This window comes from Temnothorax americanus, unplaced genomic scaffold (genome assembly GCF_048541705.1).
Source record: "Temnothorax americanus isolate GAGA-0224 unplaced genomic scaffold, ASM4854170v1 Scaffold78, whole genome shotgun sequence".
NCBI lineage: Eukaryota > Metazoa > Arthropoda > Insecta > Hymenoptera > Formicidae > Temnothorax > Temnothorax americanus.
In genome coordinates, this window is record NW_027509801.1 from 161,918 (window position 1) to 183,791 (window position 21,874).

The window sequence follows — 21,874 nt, forward strand, 5'->3', positions numbered from 1 at the left end:
GCATATTTAGGGGAAGGCACATTGGTTTCTCGCGATATCCTCGTTTCGCTTGCCTGTCTCTCTCCGCCCTGTGGAAAGACATTGGCAAATTTTGCGCGATTGGCGTAGAAAAAGAAAGAAAAATCGCGGAATACGGCGGAGGCGTGTGCCAATATTCCGTATCATTGAATGCAAGATCATCTATTAGCATCATCACCTTCACACTCGCAGCATCATGTAGCATATATGCGCGATTTTGTCTCACGATTCGTTCGTCGGGTTTTAAATATCGCTCTCGAGAAAGAAACCGCTTTTTATTCAAGGACTTTTTTCGGCTATTCCAAACTACACGAGATGCGTCTCGCAGTTACTTTATAACGCTTATTCCTTTTTTTTTTTATAGAGAGCTCTAGCCTAATCGCGCGTTGTAACACTTCGCTACATCACAATCAGTCCGTATCCATATGTTACAAGTTCGAAAGAAAATTTAGCTTAATTGCGCCGCATTACGTAAAACGCTTTATATATATAAATCGGGGAGAGGAAAACAAAACTATACATTATAAGCGCGTACGCGTGCATATATTAGATAACTAATTCCAAAATATATATATGTAACACAAATAAATACTCGGTGAATTATATTAGGAGACATTTATGATATACACTATACAAGATGATTCTGATTAAACATTCTATATTTCAGAGGGTGAATTTAAAATCTAAAACAAGAAAAGTATCGTGTGAACACAGGTTATTTAAATTTTGTATTTTCCGAGCATTTTCCTTACTTTAGTGTAACTCGAAAATTTTTTACAAAGCCTCTGAACTATATCGCGTATATGTGTCTGCATTACACGTACTTTTTTCGAATAACACTTGAAAATATTTATATTTATGTGATTGACGTTTGATTGAGAATACTGAAACACCTGTCCAACTTGTTCTGGAAAGAGATATAAATTATAATGAAACGCAAGCACTTTAAACAGTTTCTTTACTGTTACTGTGGAAACTCTAGGAGACGTAATAACACAATATTAGATAATATTAAAAGAATGATAGAGAAAACTTTGATTGAAGAAAAAGAATTTTCACCCTCTAAAATATTCGTTAAAAATCACCTTGTATAATATATATGCAAATATATATAAAATTTGCTCTGCGATATGTATACATATAATTTTTTTAAAATACAATAATTTGCTCGGTGCACTCCTAGACTCCTATACACGCGTAAATCAAGGAAATTGATTCAAGATATTAACAAATTAATGAATAAATTACAAAAGCCGTTCATACCATGTTTGAAAGCCACGTCGAAGCTATTCAAATCTTAGACGAGAGATCTTATCGTCTGACGATCTTGTAGAAGATCTTTTTCTTGCTTCATATCTCTCGATCGGAATACAGCAAATTACATATATTGTGGCAGAGGACACAGAGAGATGTAATAATATACAGATATATCGCAAGAGAAATAATATATATATGTATATATATATAAGTTTTACACTTTGGCGTTCTTCGTTTATCGCTTCGTTTTTTCTTCTAAGCGCGGGGAGACTACCTTAATCGTCACGCGCCCTGAAAAAATAGTAAACGTTAAAATAATAGCTAGGTAAATGAGATAATCCGATTTTCTATACCTACGCGATCTCCGGGAAGGATCGTTACATTACGATAAAGCTACGCGAAAAAAGAAGTATCGTCTCTATATCGAACAAGAAGGCGTGTGTGTGCGTGTCTCCGCGAGACGACGAAACCAACCGACGACCGAGAAAAGAGAGGAGAAACGCGCGAGGGTGAGAATGTATCGCCGAACGACCGACAAACGGAAGGAAGCGCATCGTCCCGTTCGCGATTCGGTCTCTCCTTCTTTACAAGATCGAGCTTTCGGAGCTGAGGTATCGTAACGTGCTTCCACATCGCAATAGAAAATTACCTTCGCGCCAGTTTCTCTTTCCGTTCGCGGAAAAAGGAAACGGAGACGCGCGTTTGCAACAAGAAATGGATCGCGCGCGAGGCGATCCGCGAGAAAGGCACTTCACCCAGGAGGAGCGAAGTATATCCTCCTGAAAGGCCGCCGTTACACGCGAGATGCGATCAGGGAAGACAATTCTTCTTTCCTATTCTATCGAGAGAGTTACTTTGGTAATGACTAGGTCATATACTACGTCGCTACGTTAGTTATAGGTCGTGGTGTTCGTTATGGCCTGGCGATTGGCTTTACTAAATAATGAATAGTAATCGTAATGGCGCGACGCCGCGCCAGCTTAGGCTGCTTAGGCGCTTCCCCGTTATGGCCATCCTTCGCATCGTGTTGCTTACGTGCATCGCAAGCTCGTGGTTACGTTATAACGAGACTCGACGAGAAACGTCGACGATTGTGTCTCGCGAAAACTTGTACTTGACGCTCGGCACCAGACTCGCGCTAACGATTCCCGTGCCCGCGCACTTATGGTTGTTATACTCGAATCTCGAATCTCTTATAGTTATAGAGAATAGTGAAACACGCTCAGACTCGAGAGGCCTAGTCGTCGAAACGTAGTAATCTCGAAATACGCGAAGCAGTTCGGTCACGGCGTCACGCCTTCATTTAAAAATCAAATAGTCTAATCGTTCTCTCTCGAGAATCGCGATTATGCGATATAAACTTGAGAGAGAATTCGTCAAGACCGCGTTGTGCGAACCGAAATTTCAGTAATTTTGACCTAAACCGATCAACCGTTGGAAAAACGAATTCACCAGAGGCTAGAGTTCCAAGGGGGGGCTGCGTCGTTCTTCTCGTCTACGATTTCGTTGTTACAACCGCGCTTCGATTTCTTGGACGTTAAAACCAATGAAAACCCCAAAACTGTCCGCGTTCATCCGGTCTTACGAAATTTTACCCCAACAATTTTTCAAACGTATATACAGTGACAGTGATACAGACATTAAAGGCGATCGATCCTAGCAACATGACATCGAAATTCAATCATTGTCCTTGGACGAGAATTCCGCCGAATTGTCAATGCTGCAGTTTATGAAGACGCTTCATTATAAAACCGTCGATTCGGGATACCGAAACGAGTATTCGACCGACGAATCTCGAGAACCGTATAACGCTCGTTTCGAGATTGTACCAGTTTCCGACCGAGATCGGCCTCTCGAATCTTCCGACTGAGGTGTCGCGTGTCGCGCATAAATACGAGCTACTCAAAATTGGATGCGGTAGTTGCTGGGACGCGGTATCGACCTCGCCTTGGTCGGCGGTAGGGAAGCCGTCGATGCCTCGCTACTAGCGGTTCCACCGGAATCGCGGCCGCTCTTGCTGCTGACGGTGCTGCCGGTGCTCTGTCCGCGGGAGGATCCGCTCGCTCCCGTATGCTTCCTCAAGGTGTTACCGCCGCCTTTGAGGACACCGGTTGCCGCCGCTATCGAGGATTCGCCGTCGCTCAGGCGACCGTACTCGCCGAAGCGGGCGCGGGACGACGGCGGCGGCGGGATGAACGAGCGGTTCTGCATCTCCCGATGCCTCACCGTCGACTCCAACGCGCAAGAGTTGCCGCCGAACGACTTCTTGCGACTGCTGATCGTGATCGTGTCGGATTGCAGCCTCTCGTACTCGTGACCGCCGCCGCCGCTGCCGCCGCCGACCGACGATTTCTTCGGCGAGCTGTTCGCCATGAGACTCTCCACGGAAGTCTTCTTCTTGCTGCGCGACGTCTTCGCAATGACGGCGCCGGTGTCGAATCTACCATATTCGATGTTGCTACAATGACCGGAGGAATCGCGCGTCATCTTTCCACCGCCACCGCCACCGCCACCGCCACCGCCACTCGCGCCGCTCGTCGCGGATGAGGCGTCCAGCATCCCCGGTCCGGGATCCGACTTCTTGCGCGTCTCCGTGTCGCTCAGGCGACAGTAGCGGGAGTTGGCGCTAGTCGCCTTGAGTGCCCTCGGCGGTCGGGGTAACGAGCTGGGCGGCAGGCTCCCAGCGCGACGTGGCTCGCCGCCCACCTCTGCTGCCATCCGCTGCCGCTGCGAGCTCCTCCCCTGCTTCTCGAGCAGCATCATGTCCTCGGTCGGCTTGCCGCCGCTGGCGCCGTCCGACAGTCGCGAGATGGTGCCCTTCAGCCTGGCCGCCGCGTTGGCGAACTCGATTATGCTCGACGACACCACGTCGACGCCGCTACCGGACGAGTCGTCCAGCAATCGACTCTTGCTCGAGGCGGTGCTCGAGGTACCTGTGCTATCTACACCCGCCAGTAGTGGCTTGGGTATTTTTCCTTTTCGCGACGCAGTGCCTGGATTAGAGAATCCTGGAAAACAGCAAAGTGCCCGCTGAAACAAGAAAGAGAGAACGCACGGGTTGCAGATAGGAGGCCGGGACCTGGAAAAGGGGTTAGTGCTCGCATAAAACGCTCGCACATGCACATTCAGGGATACGAACGGACGGACGGGAGAGAAGGTAAGGATCCTCAGGGGGAATTAGTGGAACAATTCGGAAAAAACCAAAAAAAGAAGAAGAGAAAGATTAATCTGTGTAAAACGTGAGATCTATTTTGGCTAATCTACTCGAGCACAATTTTGACAAACGGTTAATATACACATATTCGATAAAACCAAATAAATAAAAATAAAACAATATTTTACGGCACACACATGTGTATAAAAGCACCGAAAGTCATTCGGAGAATATTAAAAGTAACACATAGTGTTCTCTCTCTCGATATATAATATATTAAAAAAATCTATAAAAATAAAGTAAAATCTTTTTAACTGTGTTAAGTCACACAATATTATGCGATTAACTTCAAAATAACTCCAACCAGAGAATAGCTAGAATGTAACGTTTCTCGTTTCGAATTTACCATTTAAGAGCGATTGAATATCTACTTGAGATTTCTCCTCCGTCCTACGTACGTATTCGCGTACGTACACGCTAGCTATTCTCACAAGTTCTTAATTAAGAAAAAAAAAAAGAAAAAAGAAAACACGACTAAGCTAACGAAAGGTGCTCCGGAGAGCCATACACAGCAACGCAAGGATACCTTCGAACGTGTGACCTGTAATATTTGCATGATCAGCGGCGACTATTAAAAAGAGTTGCTAAAGAACTACGATCGTCCGTAAATTAATGTATCTCTATCGATGGAAAGAAAGAAAAAAACAGGTAAACATTAATGTGAACAAAATGTAAATGTCAATGTATCAGACGGCGCACGTACGTGGTTATAGTCTCATAGATAATATGTAACGCGAGAGCAACGGAGTAAAGTGAGACTCGACGTGATGAGACTCGAGAGCTTCTGAGAGTCGATCATACGCGGAACGCTACATTCTCATCTTATATTCTGCGTACCTTGCTAAGCAGCTGAGAGTCTAGCTCTTTCAGTTGATCGTCGAGACTCTTATTAGTCTGCTCAAAGCTGCCCTGCTTTCTATACTTATAACTGTCGGAAACGCCGTAAGAGCCGGTGCTGCCGTAGCCGCTGCCACCGCCGAGTACGCTGCTCACTTTTCGTGCGAAAAAAAGAAACGAGAGAAGGAAGGTATTACTATATATAAATGCTGTAACTTGTAAAAGATTATCGAAAAGCTTATCGAAGAATTATCGTGATCGAAATTGTGTCTCGTCCGCCAAGGTTTCTCATCTTTACCAAGTTCCGGCGTGCTTGTCAGCGCGGTGTGACGATCCGCCGAGGTACTCGAGTGAGACGAGTGCGCGGCAGGATAGCTACCCACGCCGCTGCTGCTACTGCTGTCGGCTTTGTCGTACGTGTGTTTCTGCAGCACCCTGATCATGGCATCTCTCTCGGCTAGCTTGGACTCCAAGTCCTTCATTCTATTAGAATCGGGAACATTGATTACATTAATGGATTGATTCGTGAGTATAGCAACCGATTTGTCGGACATCTAATCGACTCTTACCTAGATTCGAGATCGGCCAATTTCTTTTGTGCGGCGTGCACCTCGTCCATGTGTCTCATCTTCTCCGAACGAGCCTCGGCGATTAATTTCTCTGCATCCTGACTGGTCTTTTCCAGAGCGGCGATTTTCGCGTCTCTAATCACAGAGATAAACAAGCGTAAGAAAAAAGGACGAACGTGATGGGGGGAGGGGAGGGGCGAGCGAATGAGACTACACTGACTTTGGCAAGCTGGCAGCATCGATAGCCGCTTGCCTCAACGCGCTTTCCTCGAGGTAGCGTTGTTCCCACTTTACGACATCGCCCTCGAGCGACATGATCTTCTCGTCCCGTTCGCGTAATCGTCGTTTCAGATCCGCGATCGTCTCGCCGTTCGAATTCTGCTCATTGCCGTTACCACCGCCGCCACCTCCGCCACCCTCGCGCAACTCCCTTTCCAGCTGACCTCTCAGTTGTCTCTCGGTCTCTTCTCGTCTATCGCTAGACGCTTGAAGCGAAGACAAGGCCCGCTGAAGCTGGCCCACTCTCTCCACGTACACTTGCTTCTTTCGACACTTGACAAACGAAAATAATTCTAATCGTGTCCATATCAATATAATTGTTGTGACCAATATAATTACTTGTGAAAACTGTCTCTTTCTTTTTTTTTTTTTTATTAAATTATATTTACCAAATTTATCAATAATAAATCAACTTACTTCTTCTTCCAGTCGTACAACATTGCCTTGCGCGTTCGTCAGCGCGGTATCCAGAATGTCGATGTGCGTACGTTGTTCTTGCAAAGTGGCCCGCTGCGCCGCCAGCTCAATCTCCTGTCTCTCCTTCGCAGCGGTCAACTCTTTGTCTAAAAATACACGAAAGAATAAATTCAGAGAGAAATCGTATTTTTGCGTGCGAACGATCGAAAAACGAATCGTACTCTGAGTGATGAGCTGTCCGATGAGTAGCTCGCGTTGCGTTAGTTCCTTCCGCATTGTCTCGACGATCGGCGGACTGTCCGTACGCGCGGACAGCAGGTCGATCTGGTCTCTGTACGCGCGATTCAATTCGGTCAACCGACGGCATTCGTTTTGCAGCCTCATTCGGGCGGCACGCTCCAGTTTCTCCCGTCGCTCGCAAGACGCCGCAAGCTCCTCGTGGACACGATGCACCTTCGCTATCTCCTGCTCCAGCTTCTGCGTCTTGGCAACCTTGCCGTAGCAGTGATCCAATTCGAGCTTCAACGCGCTGTTCTCTTGGATTATTATCTGAATCATCTCCGACGACGGCCACAACTCGCCCATCTCCCTTTCCAACTCTTCCCGTCCCTTAGTCTGCGGTCTATGGAGACGCAGCTGTCAGCTACATATCGCAGCGTTTGCACGAAGTATAAATACGTAGAAAATAATCAATATTACGTTACCGGGGCGACGTTGCTCGAAGATTATAATTATCGATGTCCGCCTTGTTGATCCTGGATAGATCTGGCTGTGATCGCGATACAGTCAACTTCTCCGTTGGTCCGAAGAGCCTGTGTTTACTTTTAAACAGCGTGGATACGTAGCACGGTGTCGATCTGCCTTCGTACTCGCCGTCGTTCTGCTTTCTCCCGTCGCCGTCTCTTATTCTCATCTCTCCTAATCTCATCTCTAGACTGCCACTGTTAGAATACGACGGCACTTTTACCTCTTTCGCTAGATGTTTCAAGACCTGCAAAGCGCATACGTAGACCAAACTTAAATTTGAAAAATAATACATTAACCCCCCCCCCCATCAATTTAACATTAATATCACTTTATAACACATCATACATATGATGTATTTAACTCCCGAGACATATTATTTACGACGTTACTTTTAATAAGTAATTCAACCAATCAATTGTCGGGCTAATCGTTCTGGTAGAACCAACATACCTGAGACTGATTAAGATAATCATCCGGAATATCCGTGATTTCTTGGCAACCACCACCACCACCACCAGATTGTTCGTGGACGTAATCCTCGTGCGGCAGATTGGACAAGGACTGTATCGCGGGACTGTTGGAACGACCCTTTCCGTCGCAATACAAGTAACCCACATCTCCATGTTCCCTCACTATGCCCGACAACCTGTTGACGCAGATAGGAGATGCAATCCAAAATAACCTCAGGAGTAATCAATCATAAACACGTGTGTTTACCTTCCAGATGGTATCCACGAGCTGTCGTCGTTAGCGTTATGTATAATTAACGTGTTGTAAGAACTCGTCGAGACATCTAGGCTGCTCCTGTTGGAACCGCTGGTACGATTGCTCAAGTTGTCCTTCAAGCTGTTCCGATTGGATCCATTGACGCTGTCCTTCAGACTGTTCCGGTTGGAGCCGTTCAAACTCTCCTTCAGACTGTTCCTGTTAGACCCGTTCAAGCTGTCTTTCAGACTGTTCCTATTATGTAGGTTGCCCTGTATCGCGACAAACTTATTAACCTTAGACAATAATAGACTAAATTACAAAAGAATGCATTCGCGCAATTAGTTGCGCCGTTTTTGAGCGCGTACACGTTTCGAACGTACCTGAATATTTGGTATATTTTCTTTGTGACTGGAAGATCTGGAGGGACTCTGTTGCTGATTTTCCTGACCTTGCGGTTCTTGCCGAGCCGTATGCCGTATGACATATCTCTCTTCGTTGCTCAGATTCTCATTGGACGTGGAAACGTCGGTCTCGCTACCGCTCAAACTTTGAGGTAGGCCCCCTGGAAAAAAATGTACCGAGTAAGACACCTCGACGGACCTAAGATGGAAAGGCTATCGCGCGCACATAGATGTTACATTTCCAAAGCTGTACCTTGCATAGACAATTGTTTTCTTTGTAACGTGTTGTTTGAGAATGGCAGGAACCTGTTTCCTTGCTGTAGCGAACTCATTTTCGCAGGGTTCGGCTCATTTATGTGGATTATCGTATACCTCGTCTGAAAACAAAAGGGCAGGAGATCTAGAATCCATGGGCGAGGGACGAAAGACGGAGATACGCGCTACACAGGAGGAAAACAGAGGGGGTCGCGCAATCGGGATCTCTGTTGAATTTTGCTCGGACGAAGGAAGCCGCACCCGTTCTCCGGGAACGGAGAATCGTGAATCGTATGAATAAACAATAGGACGCATCGTCGTCGGGGTGTATCTGCCAAACCAGTGGCCTCGCGAGGAATCGTGCACGCTCGCGGAAATCGAAACGCGAACGCGCTGTCGAGCCAACGCGGCACGCGACGGGAAACCCAGGTCCGAGCCTTTGCCCCCCGTCCCCGATTTACTCACTCGATGAGCGAAACTGCGGGAACGAGAACGAAGCCGAGTCGTATCCGTGATTATTTTCGATAAATTAGTACACTCCACGCTCCACTTGACCGTACAGGAGAAATAAAAAGAGCCGCTTGCCGCATTCCTCGTCAGATTGCGCTACCGACGACCGACCATCTATTTACTATTAAATTATTGGAATACCGTCCGCCATTTTTCACAAAATGGATATATGGTGCGCCTTTCAAAAACGTTCAAACCGGGCCTAAAGCAGAAAAGCAGCAGTTTTGGACCAAGTTCTTGCATCGTGGACACCGGGCTTAAAACATTTGGCAGAGCACGCGAAAAAAGAAATTTTTGTTTTATTTCAGCGTATAACGCGAGAAAAAGAATTAATTCTTCAATGAATTTAATATGGGTGATAAGAGTGGTAACTACAAAATGAATACAAAAATAAATATGCGCGATTGAATACTATGGGCGGTATTCATAATTTATGAGCACGTAGCGGCGCTGTCATTTGCTGTCATTGGTCAACGCTTGTGAAAGCGGGCCGTGTACTGGCACGTTCGTTCGTCGATGTCTCGCTACGGCGAGAAGTGATAAAGTGCATTGTCATCAATCGATGCACTCATTGATCGACGCGTATGTATATAGCTATAGCTGTCTGAATAGACCTTTATGACGCAATCTTAAAGGGGCAACCGGCTTCTTTTGGCGTTTCGGCTTGAACCTTGAACCGGCTACTTTAACAAATACAACGCGGGTTGTTTTTAGTGCGAGACCTGTCAACTTTATTCGACTTATTATTATTAACGATGTAGAGATGTAGGATGTAGGTATTTATATACTTTATACCAAACGAAACACGAGTGCGAGTCGTATGTCGTACGTCGTATCACGAACAATCGTGCATCACGGTGTTATCGCGACAAAAAAATTGACGTTCGTTATGTACACCAGATTTTCTCGCCGATTGTATCAAGCGTCGACGCGGTCGACGTCGTACGCGTCGTCGAGTTGTTCTCGTGGAAACCCATACGTCTCGCCGTTGTCACCGAGTTCTAAACAATTTTTTGAAATTACGCTTAACCGTCCGAGCGCAGGCAATCGTGCGTATCTTCCGTTCTATTGTAGCAGGATTTGGAGATTTATAGAAAAATTATAGTATCTAACATAAATATCCAGATTTCTATAAATTTCCTCGGAACTGTTTTCGTTTTTATCTTTTATTTCTTTGTTACTTTATTTACGCACACAGTGACTAAAGTTCTTTATTATAGAATTAGAAAAGAACATTATTACTGTGTTATTAGTGTATTAATAGAATAGAACATAGTTAACGTTGTAGTATTTGAAGTATCGATGTTTTGCGGAACGAAATAATACGATTGAATTTCTTTTCAGTGATACGGACTTTATATTCCTCGAATATAATTTATCGAGAAAAGGACAGTGCAGCCTCGTGCGAAAACGGAATGGCGCTCGAAGTCAATTACGAACAGTTATTGGAAGAACAAAAGGACCCTAACACCCTGATTGTTGACATTAGAGAGCCTTCTGAGATAAGCGAGACTGGCGCATTACCAGGAAGCATCCATATACCAAGTATAGAAATCTTTCGTCGCATACATAAATTTTGGAAAACTTTGAATTTTTTCAACGTTACGCGGCGACAATATTGTACGATCGTGTGAATGATATAACGTATATAGCAGCAAGTAATTAAATATATTATTTATTTCAGTGGGTGACGTTAGGAATGTATTCGAAAATTTTTCGGAGGAAGAGTTTCGGGAAAAATATGGCAAGCCTAAGCCAACTACGGACACAAAAATCATATTTAGCTGCCGGTCTGGCAAAAGAAGCGCGTCTATGCGACAAACCATGCAGAATATAGGATACGCGCGGTATATCTTTTGTAATTATTAGTAGATTTCTATAATAGAACGTTCTATATATTTATTCATTTTGCAGGGCACATCACTACCCTGGAGGCTGGTTGGAGTGGGAAGAAAAAAGTGCAGGGAGAAGAAAGTGAACGGAGCAACAGTGAAGAAAAAAAGTTGAACGTAAAAAAGAAACTACCATTATATATATACAATGTTATTAATAGAACGATTTCACCGTTGCACTGATTTTTAATAGCGATATCAAGATGTTCTATTATGCGAATAATAAAAGCTAAAGTTTTATTTCGATGTAACGGATGGATGCATTATTTTTCAATTGCCGTTACCCAAACTACTGCATGAAAATTGAGAAAATGGTTACTATATTTATATATATTCAAGTATGTGTGTGTGTGTGTGTGTATATACATTGATATTTTCTATATACGAGTACATCACCTTCGCTCAATTTACAAAAGCTTAAAATTTATACGATTATATACAGACGCGAGAAGGTGCGTCAATATTAGTCACGATAAAAATTCGTCAATTTCCTTTCTCCTGTGCCATTTTCTTGTGGTTAATCATCTCTCTAAATTGTCCCAATATAAGATTTTCCCTCTTCTGTCGTTCTTCTTTGCTGAACATTGCCAAGGCACGCTTCTCGTCGGCAGAATAAATCTGGTTCTCCTTTCGGATACGAACTGCTTCCATGCGACGATGCCTTTAGAGAAAGATTAGACGTTTGTGAAATCTTGTCGTCGTCTTCCACGATACGGAATATATGGAATACGTAGAGATATATATATATAAGAATTTTCTACATATGTTTGATACAAGTTACCTGCTGCCACTCATGACGTACCCGACAGATTCGTACGACGCGATCTCCTCCGACGTGAGACCGATCTCGCCTCTCCTGGGTATGCGCTTCCCTTCGGCGACGTAAGCCGCCATTGCCGCGCCTTCGCCCGGTAGCAGCGCCTTGCCGAAATCCTTGGCCGAGAGAGTCACGTGGGGTTTCGGGGCGGGTCCAACCATCCCGTCGTCTCCGCTGTCGTCCGAACTCGAGTCTTTCTTTGGTTTCGGCTTATCGGTGACCATGGTTTTCTCCACCCAGACTTCCTCGTCGCTGCTGTTGTCGCTGCCGCTATCGTCGGAACTACTACCGTCAATTTCTTTTTTTGCTTTCTTCTTCTTCCTCTTTTCTCTCTTTGCTTCTTTCTCCGCCTTTTTCTCCTTCCTCGCTTTCTTTTCCTTCTTCAATTTCTTGCTCTTCTAAACGTTCAATTTTATTACAACGCTTGTCCACGTATGCTACGTACGCTCGAATGAATATCACGTTTGATTCAACATTGATCGCGATCGTCGTGATTAATCTGGTACCTTTTTTTCAGTATCGTGCCGCTTTCTCTCGCGATCCTTCGGTGAAGCGTTATCCTTGCGTTTGCTCAGATCTTCATCCTCCTCGTCTGAGCTGCTGCAAATGAAAAAAACAAACCAAAACTTGAACGCTACGCCACTCGTACCATTTTCAAGACCGATGGAAATCTGTTGAACGAACGTCAAGTATATTTGAATACGAACTGCTGATAGATTATACATCGTATAACAAAATTTTACTCGTGTGCGGAACGTATAGCTTGTGCAAAAGTCACAGATCTCAAGTTGATAAGTTAGTTCGTGTGACGAGACTAATCCTAACCTCACGGGCCACAGGCTATAGATTGTTTACGGATTTAAATTCTTTCTCGACGATCTCTCTGCGTGAATTATGGCGGCGATTAAAGAGCCAGATACGTCGTCAAAGATTATTTAAAAGTCTATTTAATGGAGATGTCTACGTACTACGTACTATTCAATTTGCGTCGGGGATCTGGTCCAAGCTTCGGGAACTCCGCGCAAGCCTATCAGCTCTCTCTCGCGCCTTCGCGCGTCCATCGTCTTCTCGTTCGTCTTCTCTTTGCTTCGCGACAGGTGCGACAAAATTATACATTACGTATTCTTCTTTTTTTATCCGATGTATCTGACCGGCGGACAAAAATTGAGACCCAGCGGTACTCCCGTACCTTCCTATCCGTCCTCCTCGCGAGCGTTGTTGATGGTTGTTGACCGTTGACTATTGTTGACGACGAGAGGTTAGGTTAGGTTAGGTTAGGTTCGCACCCAAATACATCGCTACACCAATAAAAATTCCACAGAATCGCTCCGTTTCTCTTTCCCCTTTTTTAACGAACGTCCGTCTCTTTGGGACCCCATGAGAGACAAGGTACTTTTATCCTCCTTGTTCTTTCATGTCTCGTAAGCTTTTCTCTCTTCTACGTACATTCAATTAATATATCCGAAGATTCGCAGGGTTCGCACGATAACCTTGGATAACCACTCACTCGCGATACAGAAAATAGACGGAATGTAGGCATTCACTATACAAATTTAAGCGAAACGCGAAACGCAGTGCGATACTAACTGCGGTAGAGGGATAGAAGGTAAAAACGCTGCTCGTAAATGGTACTCGTACTCGATGATGTTTTCCTACGAGACAAAAGTTGTCGCTTTTATTGAAATTGGCGTGTATACACGAGTGGCAAGTGCTTTGCGTAATACCGCAGCACTCTGCGATTTTCGAATAACGAGCGAGTTTGAGTGACTTTACGCTTCGAGACGTTATTCTCAGTTTTCTAATACTAATGATCTCTCTACTGGTCAGTGGTCTTCCTCTTTCTTTCTCTCTGTCATCTACCTTAATTTTGCATATGCATATGCATATATACACTTAATTGTGTACACAAGTAGAGAAAGAGTCCGTATCATAACGAATTCGGCAGGCATGGTAGCGACGGTAAGTCTTTCTGCTCTTTGTAGCTGCGCTAGGTATATTATATTTTCTGCATTTAAAATTAAAATGAAATACATATATAATACAATACTGAATACTTAACGCACGATCGGTACGTTAAGAATAGAAAGTACAAAAGATTCAACTACAAGAAATAAACTTGAGGTCCTATCTCTTATAGCTGCGCTACGTTGAAGAGAAAGAAAAAGAGGGAATTAAGAGATGAGAAGTATTAAAAGTTCAGCTACAAAGAACGAAATATCTATTCTGACGCTAACGAACACCGCTGTACATGAAGATGAGATCGCGTAAAGGCGCAATATATGAGCACTCGCCCGGTAAAATATCCAATATATATTCCGCTAAAAATACAACATTGTCTATTTCATCGGTAAATATGTTTACGTTATGTCTTTGTAGTCTTTGGCGTGCCCAAGTTCTACCGTGCTGGGTGATACGGGTGATCGAGTTTGCATGGCAGTCGGCATGGCATCGGGCGATGCGAGATGCGACCTGGAGATTAGAATTTTATCAATCGGATATCTAAATATCTTTCATCTCAGTCCGCTCTGTCCTGATTCGTCGAGCTACAATCTCTAGTCCTCTTGACCTTAAATGCGCATTCCACGTGGTCCGACGAGAGACACCCCGGAAAAACTTATTTTTTCAACAGGGCAGTTCGGGGAGACTTGGACTAAACTTCGATTAACTTAATTAACGATTAATTTATCGAGCGATATCTTGTGTTACTTTGTTGCTAGAATTATTGATTATTTTCTTGTTCGGCATAAAAAAAAAGAGATTAGGGACAACGCGAATTATGTAGTCAGAAATTTATGCTTCGAGCAATTCTGCCGGTTGAATTAATCGCCGATCAAGCTAATCGGAGCCGCCTTAAGACCAGTCCGGGCCGTCCCGTATGTACGCACTATACGCACATGTATAACGTTACGCTCCATTATGCGTATCGCTATGTATACATAGTATAAAATTAACATTATAGGAGATATTCGGAATCTCTTGGCAAGCTTCCACAACATCGGAGTTGTCGGGCCGAAAACCACTCGCGATTCTTGCGACGAACGACTGAGTGGATAATGTGTAAAAAGTAAAAGCAAACGCAGGCGACGCGACGCGGAGGACGTTTCCTTCGACGGAAATCTGCTCTGAAAGCTTGCCGGTAAAGCTTTGAAACACCCTTTGTAAAATATATACATGTATATACGCATATCGGAGATTATATGTACAAGGTTCTTCAAGAAACTACTTGAGAAAAAGTCGGAGCAAAAGTCGGAATTGGGCGAGCTCAGCCAGAGATCATTTTCTCCCGAAAGAGAGATATCGTAGTAATATTTTGTTATTTCAGAATACTGGCGGAGCAAAGAGTATCGAGTGAGCCGTTCTCTCACCGCTTTAGAATATTGCTTCTGAATATAACATTGCGGTGCGCGAATGCGACTTCAGACTTTCTTACAGTCTATATTATTATACAAACATCGCGCGCGCGCGCGTTCGCGTATATATATTAAATAAATAAATAAATAAATATTTATCTACAGATCGTAAATCAATTTGAATGCCGAATAACAATCGGTAACGTTAATATAGTTTGTAATAATATGTAAAAATAATGTATATATTTTTATAGGAATATGTAAAAATGCCTACGTATATTTTAGAAGATACGGAGGTGAAATGAACTTTACATACACACGATGTAGCTGGGGCTTGAATCAAAAGACGCAAAGATTTTAATGCAATTTCCATCGACACCCGAACAATCCCACGTGCGAAAAAGGCAGTATATTTGTTTAAGTTCCGCCGCACGAGACCGCGGGTTCTCGCATGGCGGAGCGTCCTCGCTCTATACATATACTATATTCTACGAACCCTGACCTGTTATCATCTTTATCGCTAACTACACACTTTATACTTCAACGTCATTCAATTAATCTCATTATCGATATAATTCTGAAATATATGATCTTATTCATAAAACGTACTTTTGTTCTCGGCTCTAATCTATTATATGTATATCTTTTGTTAGAATAACCCACGAGAGATACGCGACTCATCCTCTGTCTCTCTCTCCCTTTCTCTCTTCTAGTCTCTAAAATAATTATCACTATATGTCAGAACACGCGAATTAGGATATCTTCAGGTAATAATAGCGTTTGAAAGGTAGACTTCGCCCGAGTGCCGCATAGCTTCACGGGATTTACTTTCCGTCCGTCGAGACACGCTCTTAAAACTATACACCTAAATCGAGGGATTCGCACACACGCATCACGCGCATGCATATATATGCATTTTATGTGTGTGTATAACGTGTTAAATATGTATATATATATATATATGTGTGTGTGTGTGTGTGTGTACATAGAGGTAACAGCGCGTAATTGTAATGAAATATATATGTATATAGAGGACTATCGCAAATAAGTACATCACTAATTATCTCGCGAACAAAAAACATTCGATGGATAGATCCTTTTCAACTCGACTCGACTCGACGCGAGTCGACGCAGGCAGACACGAGGATGAACGCGACCGAACGAGGTCATGTTCTCGGTGGAGGAAAACGAATGAAGGAAGAAAGAAGCGCGTGGCGGAGTTCTGGAGGAAACTCGTCACCCGTTGCGCGATTATATATATGTATGTGGCACCACGGGGGAGGATTTGTCGAGTAGAGTTAAGTCATTGGACGGTGAAGCACAGAATTAGCGTCGCTAGACAGTCGTTTCCCGGTCCACGTGAATGTACTCCACGAAACCGGGCGGCTGTTGTCAGGATGCCGCTCCGAGAAGCGTCTCCTCGGTCGGTGCCCGTCGCGGCTTCTTGCTCTTCTTCGCCCCCTGGTAGTGAAGTCTCTTTGTGCGAGCTTTGGATCTGGAAGAGATGAGCAATAAGATGAGATAAAGAGAGTGTTCTACCAAGTTGACGTATAAATACATTATATTTTTTTAAATTGTATAAAATCTGAATGCTCTCATATATTTCCAACGTTACATAAAATACGTATAAGAGATAAAATATAGATATAAAAAATCGCGATAACGATGGAAAGCTTAATAAATCTAGCGGCAAACGCTATGTATAATAATAACTTTACCGTTCTACGACAACCAATGTGAATAAAGGTGATGATTAACATTGATTTTTTTTATTTCTCAGTTACTTCAAGTTACCTGCTGATAAGAATAGTGAGTAGGCACGCGAAGGCAGTGACAATTCCAGCGACGCCGGCGACGACGAGCCACGTGATGGGCGGGAGCAGTCCGAGTAGCCGCGCGCCGTTCCCGCAATTGGCCTCGTCGTGACCGGATGGGCAGTGCGCGTGACCGTCGCACCAGAGACTGGCGGCGATGCACGCACCCAGCTCGGGGCACTTGTGCGGGCAATCGCCGATATACGACGGCACGCCGTTTGTCTCGTTCTCTATCGTCGCGCCCGGGATTCTCTCCGGAAGACGCAGCTGCCGGCGAAGCGCCGCGCGACTCTTGGAGATCTCCAGCCAGGAGGCAGCTGCCTGGCCGGATTCCCGTGCGACGAAGTCCAGCAATAATGCGGGCGGTCTCGGCGGACCCGGCCACTTGCCCTCTTCCGTCGGGCCTAGCCATTCCTGTGAGAACACGTGCACGGTGAACTCGCGTGCGCCCGGTTCCGCCGGGCACACTATCTTCGACAACTTCGGCGGCCAGCCAGAATAGAGGAGGATGCGATTGGCGGTCGGGCACTTGATCTGATCGCCGCTCGTACCACCGACGCCACCGGACGTCTCGGGACCGGCGAGCGGCGGCGGCGGCGGCGGCGGTTCCAATGGCAGAAACCAGCCCCAGGTCAGGACGAAGAGCGAGCGGTTCTCGCGCGCCTCCACCAGCCACGGAAGACCTTCGCAATAAATGTCCGGTCTCGACAGCGGGGGATTGACGAATCTCAGCTCGCCACCTTCGCCACGGATCCTCTGCTTTCTCGGGCACTCTGGCACACGGATTAGCTCGAAGCTGGCGTAGAAGAAGAGCGTCTCAAAGTCTTCGTGGGGCGCTTGCTGGTCCACTAAAAATGTTATCTCCAGCGCACGGCCGGAGGTGACGTACGTCAGTGGCAAATGTGACGTGTTGTCGCACAGACACGCCCGGGGTAGCTTCACGTCTCGCCACGGCGCCTCGTAAATGACCAGACGCGCCTCCCTGGACCCCACCTCCTGAACGCAGCGCGGTTTACCGGTGTGTGGATCTGAATCGCTCGTGCACACGGTGGACTCGCCGAGACTGACGTTGTGCAACGTCAAACGGACTCGCTCCCCACTACCAGCTTCCACGCGATATCTGCACAGATCGGGCATGGTATCGAGATCAATATACATACGTATATATTTATGGATTTCTCAATTCAACGAACCCAGTATCCACAAGTAAGGCAAAAAGATATTGCAACGCTGAAATTTTGGACTTGCGTTTGCTTACAAGTCTTTCTTTGTTTTTCTAACGACTAAATCGATCGTTTATTTATACTTGCGAGAAATTTATTGTGATTCCGTCTCTACGCTCTCTACCTGCAATCCAGCTTGGTGGCACCACCTCGCCCGAATAGACGTACGTCGCGCGGTGACATCACTTCGCCAGTGTGCACCTTGCGCCACACTCGGCTGCAGATACCATCGCCCCAGGGTTCGCCGGTCTGAACGGTGGAGATGAACTCGTATCGCGCCTGGAACGAGAACGGAAACTAATTGTAAGTAGATAATTTTATTTAAATTTGGGCCAAGGACAGCTCTCTTTTCTCTTACGAAGAAAAGTACATATATACAATTGAATTGAATCATCAAAGGCAATGGGAAAATTTTAGGTGGTCAAGATATAGACGCAATAACATCCCGTATACTCACGTGGAAGTTAATCGGATGGAGAGCGGTACCCAGAACGGTTTCCATACTCAGGGTCAGGCTCGGCGCGGTCGTCAGGTAACTCTCATCTTCGGTACACGGCCTCGTGCTCCTGGTGACATTACGAAGAGCCGCATGGGCGCACAGCTTGGGCGTGTCGTCGCACAGCGTGGCCATTGGCTGGCCCGTATTTTGCGCGCCGTCCCAGAAGACGAGTTTAACCGCGCATACCGACGCCGCGGAGATATCTGGCGTCACTTGACCGGCGCTTGCGTTGTTCTCGCCGTTGCCGGTGAGATCGCGTTGCGAATATGACGAGAAGTATATCCACACGCGGTCGCCGGTTGCGCCCTTGATGTTCCACGTGCAGCTAGAACCGGGTGGTAGCGCGTGTAAAGGTGCGCGTATCGTGCCACTCCGCTTGCCGCCGACGCCGGTGCCATTCACGAAAAAGTTGCAGCCGTGCGGGCCTTTGGCGTAATCCAACCCGTCCGAGTCGACGTAGATAACGCGTAACTCAAGCTCCAGTCGCAGCGACGACGCGCCCAGCGGTATCGCGACTGGCGAGCTGCGGAATTCCACCTGCATGGCGGGTCCGCGCGCGGTCACCCGCGGTAGCGGGCCACCGCAGTACACCAGGAGAACCGGGTCCTCCGTGCGCGCCCCGTCGCGGAAGATCAAACGGTCCCTCTCGGGGGAACAGTCCTGCCAGACGCTGAGGCTCGTGTTGACGGTAGCGCTGAGACCGACCGGACCGGCAAGCGTGCTCTTGACGGATATCATGGCGTGCTTGCACGTAGGTACCTCTTTCTGGCGCACGGTGATCAGGCAGCTTGCGTTTCGCGGGTACTCGCCCGGATAGTTTGGACTCTGCAACCGGCACTGCTTCAGGTGACATTCGTAAAAGTTGCGGGAGCAGTAGGTGCCCGGCACCGGGGAGCCCCGCTCGATCGGCAGTTCTGGTTTGCCCAGCCGGGCGACCGCCTCGTTGCGCGAGACAAACCGGTAACGGAGACGAAACTCGAACGGCACCGCGGATGGTGCATGGAACAGCCGTATAGAGGCAGTGACCGTACTGGTTTCGCTGCATCAATAATAAAAAATCATTATTGACAATTACTACTTATTAATCGTGATAATAAGAGAAGACCTTAAAATTTGCAGAACTGAATTTATCCAGGGAAAAGGTGAAGATTCGCGCAATTGCGAGTGTAAACGACGCGCACTTATTATAAGAATGAGCTCGAGGGAGAGCGAGAGAGTACCTGTAGTAGGACGCGCGACCCTCGCTGACCCCACACCACGAACCGCCGGTGAAGTGCCTACCGAGCTCGGCGAGCTGAAGCGAGCCCTCGGGGCAGCTGGTGAAGTAGTTGTCGGCATTCGCGTCGACGCGGCCGACGCTGAACGCGTCCCACAGCAGTTGGACCAGCTCGCCGTAACCCTGACCGGCGGCGGTAAACGTCAAATGGCAGAGGAACGGCAGGCGTTCCTCGGCGGGCCTCGGCAGGTCCAGCTTGTACGTGTGCCCTTCGCGACCGTGGTACGTGCGATTGCACGGCGTGCACAACGTCGGCTCGTCGCTGCCGTCGCCGCAATCATCTTCACCGTTGCAGTAAGCGTCGATCGGCACGCAGCGGCCGTCCCGACACGTCAACTCGGCCAACCCGCAAGTGCCACCACCAACGCCACTGCCGATGATGCTGACACTGCCACTGCTACTGCTACTACCCCCGCCTCCGCCTCCGCCCCCGGCGGCCGTGCCGCTCCCGACGCCGCCGCCGTTCGACGCGTCAGAGATCAGCAGCAGCAGCAGCAACAACAACAGTGAGACGATACCGATACGACGCGGTGATTGAAAATACTGTTGTCTGTTATTGTTGTCGGATCCTCCTCCGGCATCAGCTATCTCCTGCTCAGCGAAAAACCAATCTGTGATATATACATCTTTGAAGGGGTTTATCTATTTTATTTATGTTTGATATTTGTAACGATTATCGCGGAATTTTAAGAACCGTTCAATCGTGATTTTAGCAAATTGTTCTAACAATTCTTAATGATATATAACACAATATGCGAGTATCCTATTCCGCGGACCACGGGCTAATCGTATTAAGTAGTGTCAGCCCGCGTCTCAAGCGGGCTGCCGCATCGTAAACACCTGTTTCGACTAGTGTTCGAAACATCTAAACATCCGCGCACGATCGCGCCAATTCAATTCCACTCAGCGTTTTATTCGTCATAAATGTCATATACAACTACCGACGTACGATCTAATCGACAGCAGGACGAGCCAAGTTTGATTTACCATAATAGTTCGCCAGCGAAACGAGCATATCACAGGGACAATTCCGACGTTGCGATTCGGATGTTGGCTTTGGACAATGATGACAGCATGACTGGATGGCTCGAGACGACGAGACGAACGGGAATAACGGGAAAGAGAAGAGGACTAAAGTTACGAATCGCGATCGGCAGTGATCGTTGGTACCAACAACGACATCCCCGACGGCTCGACAGTGAACGACGACGACCACGGGTCAGCCTCCCGGAGAAGAGAGCGCGACGACGGGAACCCCGCCTACGCGCCACCGCTATCGCCGTGAGCCGTCGTCGTTGATGTTGCACTCACGAGGAGCGCCGCCACCCGCTACTCGCCGTGCACGCCCCGGAGGTCGATGCGCAACTGCACGCTACCATGTACCGATGTACCTTCCCCAGAGGGAAGCCAGCCGCGTCGCGCGTCGCGCGTCGCGCGTCGCCCGCCACCCGCGCCGCTGCAGGCCATGGTATACTGGGGCAGGGGTGAACAGAACGGGGGCTCGGGGGCTGAGCTCTCCGTCCGTGCTCGCGCGGAGAGAGCCTGGTGCCTTGCCTGCCTGGCCACTAGGCGCCTCAATGCATCGATCGGCCTCTCGCTCTCTCCTCATCCCCATCCTCATCGCCATCCCCGTCCTTTCCCTCTCCCTCTCTCTCTCTCTCTCTCTCTCGTTTTCCCCGTCTCTGTCCACAACGCCCTGAACCCCGAAGTCGACGGCGCCGACGGCCGAAACGCCAGGAAAGAGGAAGAGGAAGGAAGCTGCCGCGCCGGATCTACGCGGCTCCCTGTGGA

General features: G+C 47.0%; 4 protein-coding genes and 1 long non-coding RNA gene across 11 annotated transcripts; 2 read left to right on the forward strand and 3 right to left on the reverse strand.

The window, feature by feature from the left end:
- Nucleotides 1-276: 276 nt before the first annotated feature.
- LOC143906950 (uncharacterized) lies at nucleotides 277-9,318 on the reverse strand. Of its 2 annotated transcripts, XM_077423345.1 has the most exons (14): nucleotides 9,168-9,318; nucleotides 8,701-8,824; nucleotides 8,427-8,608; nucleotides 8,056-8,315; nucleotides 7,789-7,984; nucleotides 7,296-7,582; nucleotides 6,813-7,213; nucleotides 6,592-6,737; nucleotides 6,116-6,447; nucleotides 5,896-6,030; nucleotides 5,625-5,809; nucleotides 5,327-5,481; nucleotides 3,218-4,305; nucleotides 277-1,566 (listed from the first exon to the last, which is right to left on the reverse strand). In XM_077423345.1, exons 2-14 carry the CDS (start codon nucleotides 8,777-8,779, stop codon nucleotides 1,551-1,553), a joined length of 3,462 nt encoding a protein of 1,153 aa, XP_077279471.1. In that variant the 5' UTR covers nucleotides 8,780-8,824; nucleotides 9,168-9,318; the 3' UTR covers nucleotides 277-1,550. The 2 variants fall into 2 exon arrangements, with proteins under 2 accessions (XP_077279471.1, XP_077279470.1); XM_077423344.1 differs by having other exon boundaries at nucleotides 277-4,305.
- A 96-nt stretch (nucleotides 9,319-9,414) lies between these two features.
- LOC143906983 (rhodanese domain-containing protein CG4456) lies at nucleotides 9,415-11,355 on the forward strand. 5 transcript variants are annotated; one of them, XM_077423418.1, is made up of 4 exons: nucleotides 9,415-9,579; nucleotides 10,557-10,757; nucleotides 10,897-11,059; nucleotides 11,127-11,355. In XM_077423418.1, the coding sequence occupies exons 1-4, from the start codon at nucleotides 9,564-9,566 to the stop codon at nucleotides 11,188-11,190; spliced, it is 444 nt and encodes a 147-aa protein (XP_077279544.1). In that variant the 5' UTR covers nucleotides 9,415-9,563; the 3' UTR covers nucleotides 11,191-11,355. The 5 variants fall into 5 exon arrangements, with proteins under 5 accessions (XP_077279544.1, XP_077279546.1, XP_077279547.1 ...); XM_077423420.1 differs by lacking the exon at nucleotides 9,415-9,579 and adding an exon at nucleotides 9,636-9,794; XM_077423421.1 differs by lacking the exon at nucleotides 9,415-9,579 and adding an exon at nucleotides 9,814-9,988.
- A 96-nt stretch (nucleotides 11,356-11,451) lies between these two features.
- LOC143906979 (NKAP-like protein) lies at nucleotides 11,452-13,157 on the reverse strand. Of its 2 annotated transcripts, none has more exons than XM_077423411.1 (4): nucleotides 12,897-13,157; nucleotides 12,428-12,521; nucleotides 11,907-12,319; nucleotides 11,452-11,765 (listed from the first exon to the last, which is right to left on the reverse strand). In XM_077423411.1, the coding sequence occupies exons 1-4, from the start codon at nucleotides 12,980-12,982 to the stop codon at nucleotides 11,588-11,590; spliced, it is 771 nt and encodes a 256-aa protein (XP_077279537.1). In that variant the 5' UTR covers nucleotides 12,983-13,157; the 3' UTR covers nucleotides 11,452-11,587. The 2 variants fall into 2 exon arrangements, with proteins under 2 accessions (XP_077279537.1, XP_077279536.1); XM_077423410.1 differs by having other exon boundaries at nucleotides 11,886-12,319; nucleotides 12,897-13,153.
- Nucleotides 13,158-13,746: 589 nt separating this feature from the next.
- LOC143906996 (uncharacterized) lies at nucleotides 13,747-14,828 on the forward strand. Its single transcript, XR_013259696.1, has 3 exons — nucleotides 13,747-13,880; nucleotides 14,059-14,215; nucleotides 14,298-14,828. It is a non-coding gene; the product is annotated as an uncharacterized LOC143906996 (long non-coding RNA).
- A 237-nt stretch (nucleotides 14,829-15,065) lies between these two features.
- Nucleotides 15,066-21,196, reverse strand: LOC143906954 (uncharacterized). The gene is made up of 6 exons (XM_077423358.1): nucleotides 21,071-21,196; nucleotides 20,028-20,674; nucleotides 18,766-19,846; nucleotides 18,433-18,587; nucleotides 17,066-18,205; nucleotides 15,066-16,766 (listed from the first exon to the last, which is right to left on the reverse strand). The coding sequence occupies exons 1-6, from the start codon at nucleotides 21,071-21,073 to the stop codon at nucleotides 16,664-16,666; spliced, it is 3,129 nt and encodes a 1,042-aa protein (XP_077279484.1). The 5' UTR covers nucleotides 21,074-21,196; the 3' UTR covers nucleotides 15,066-16,663.
- Nucleotides 21,197-21,874: the final 678 nt, after the last annotated feature.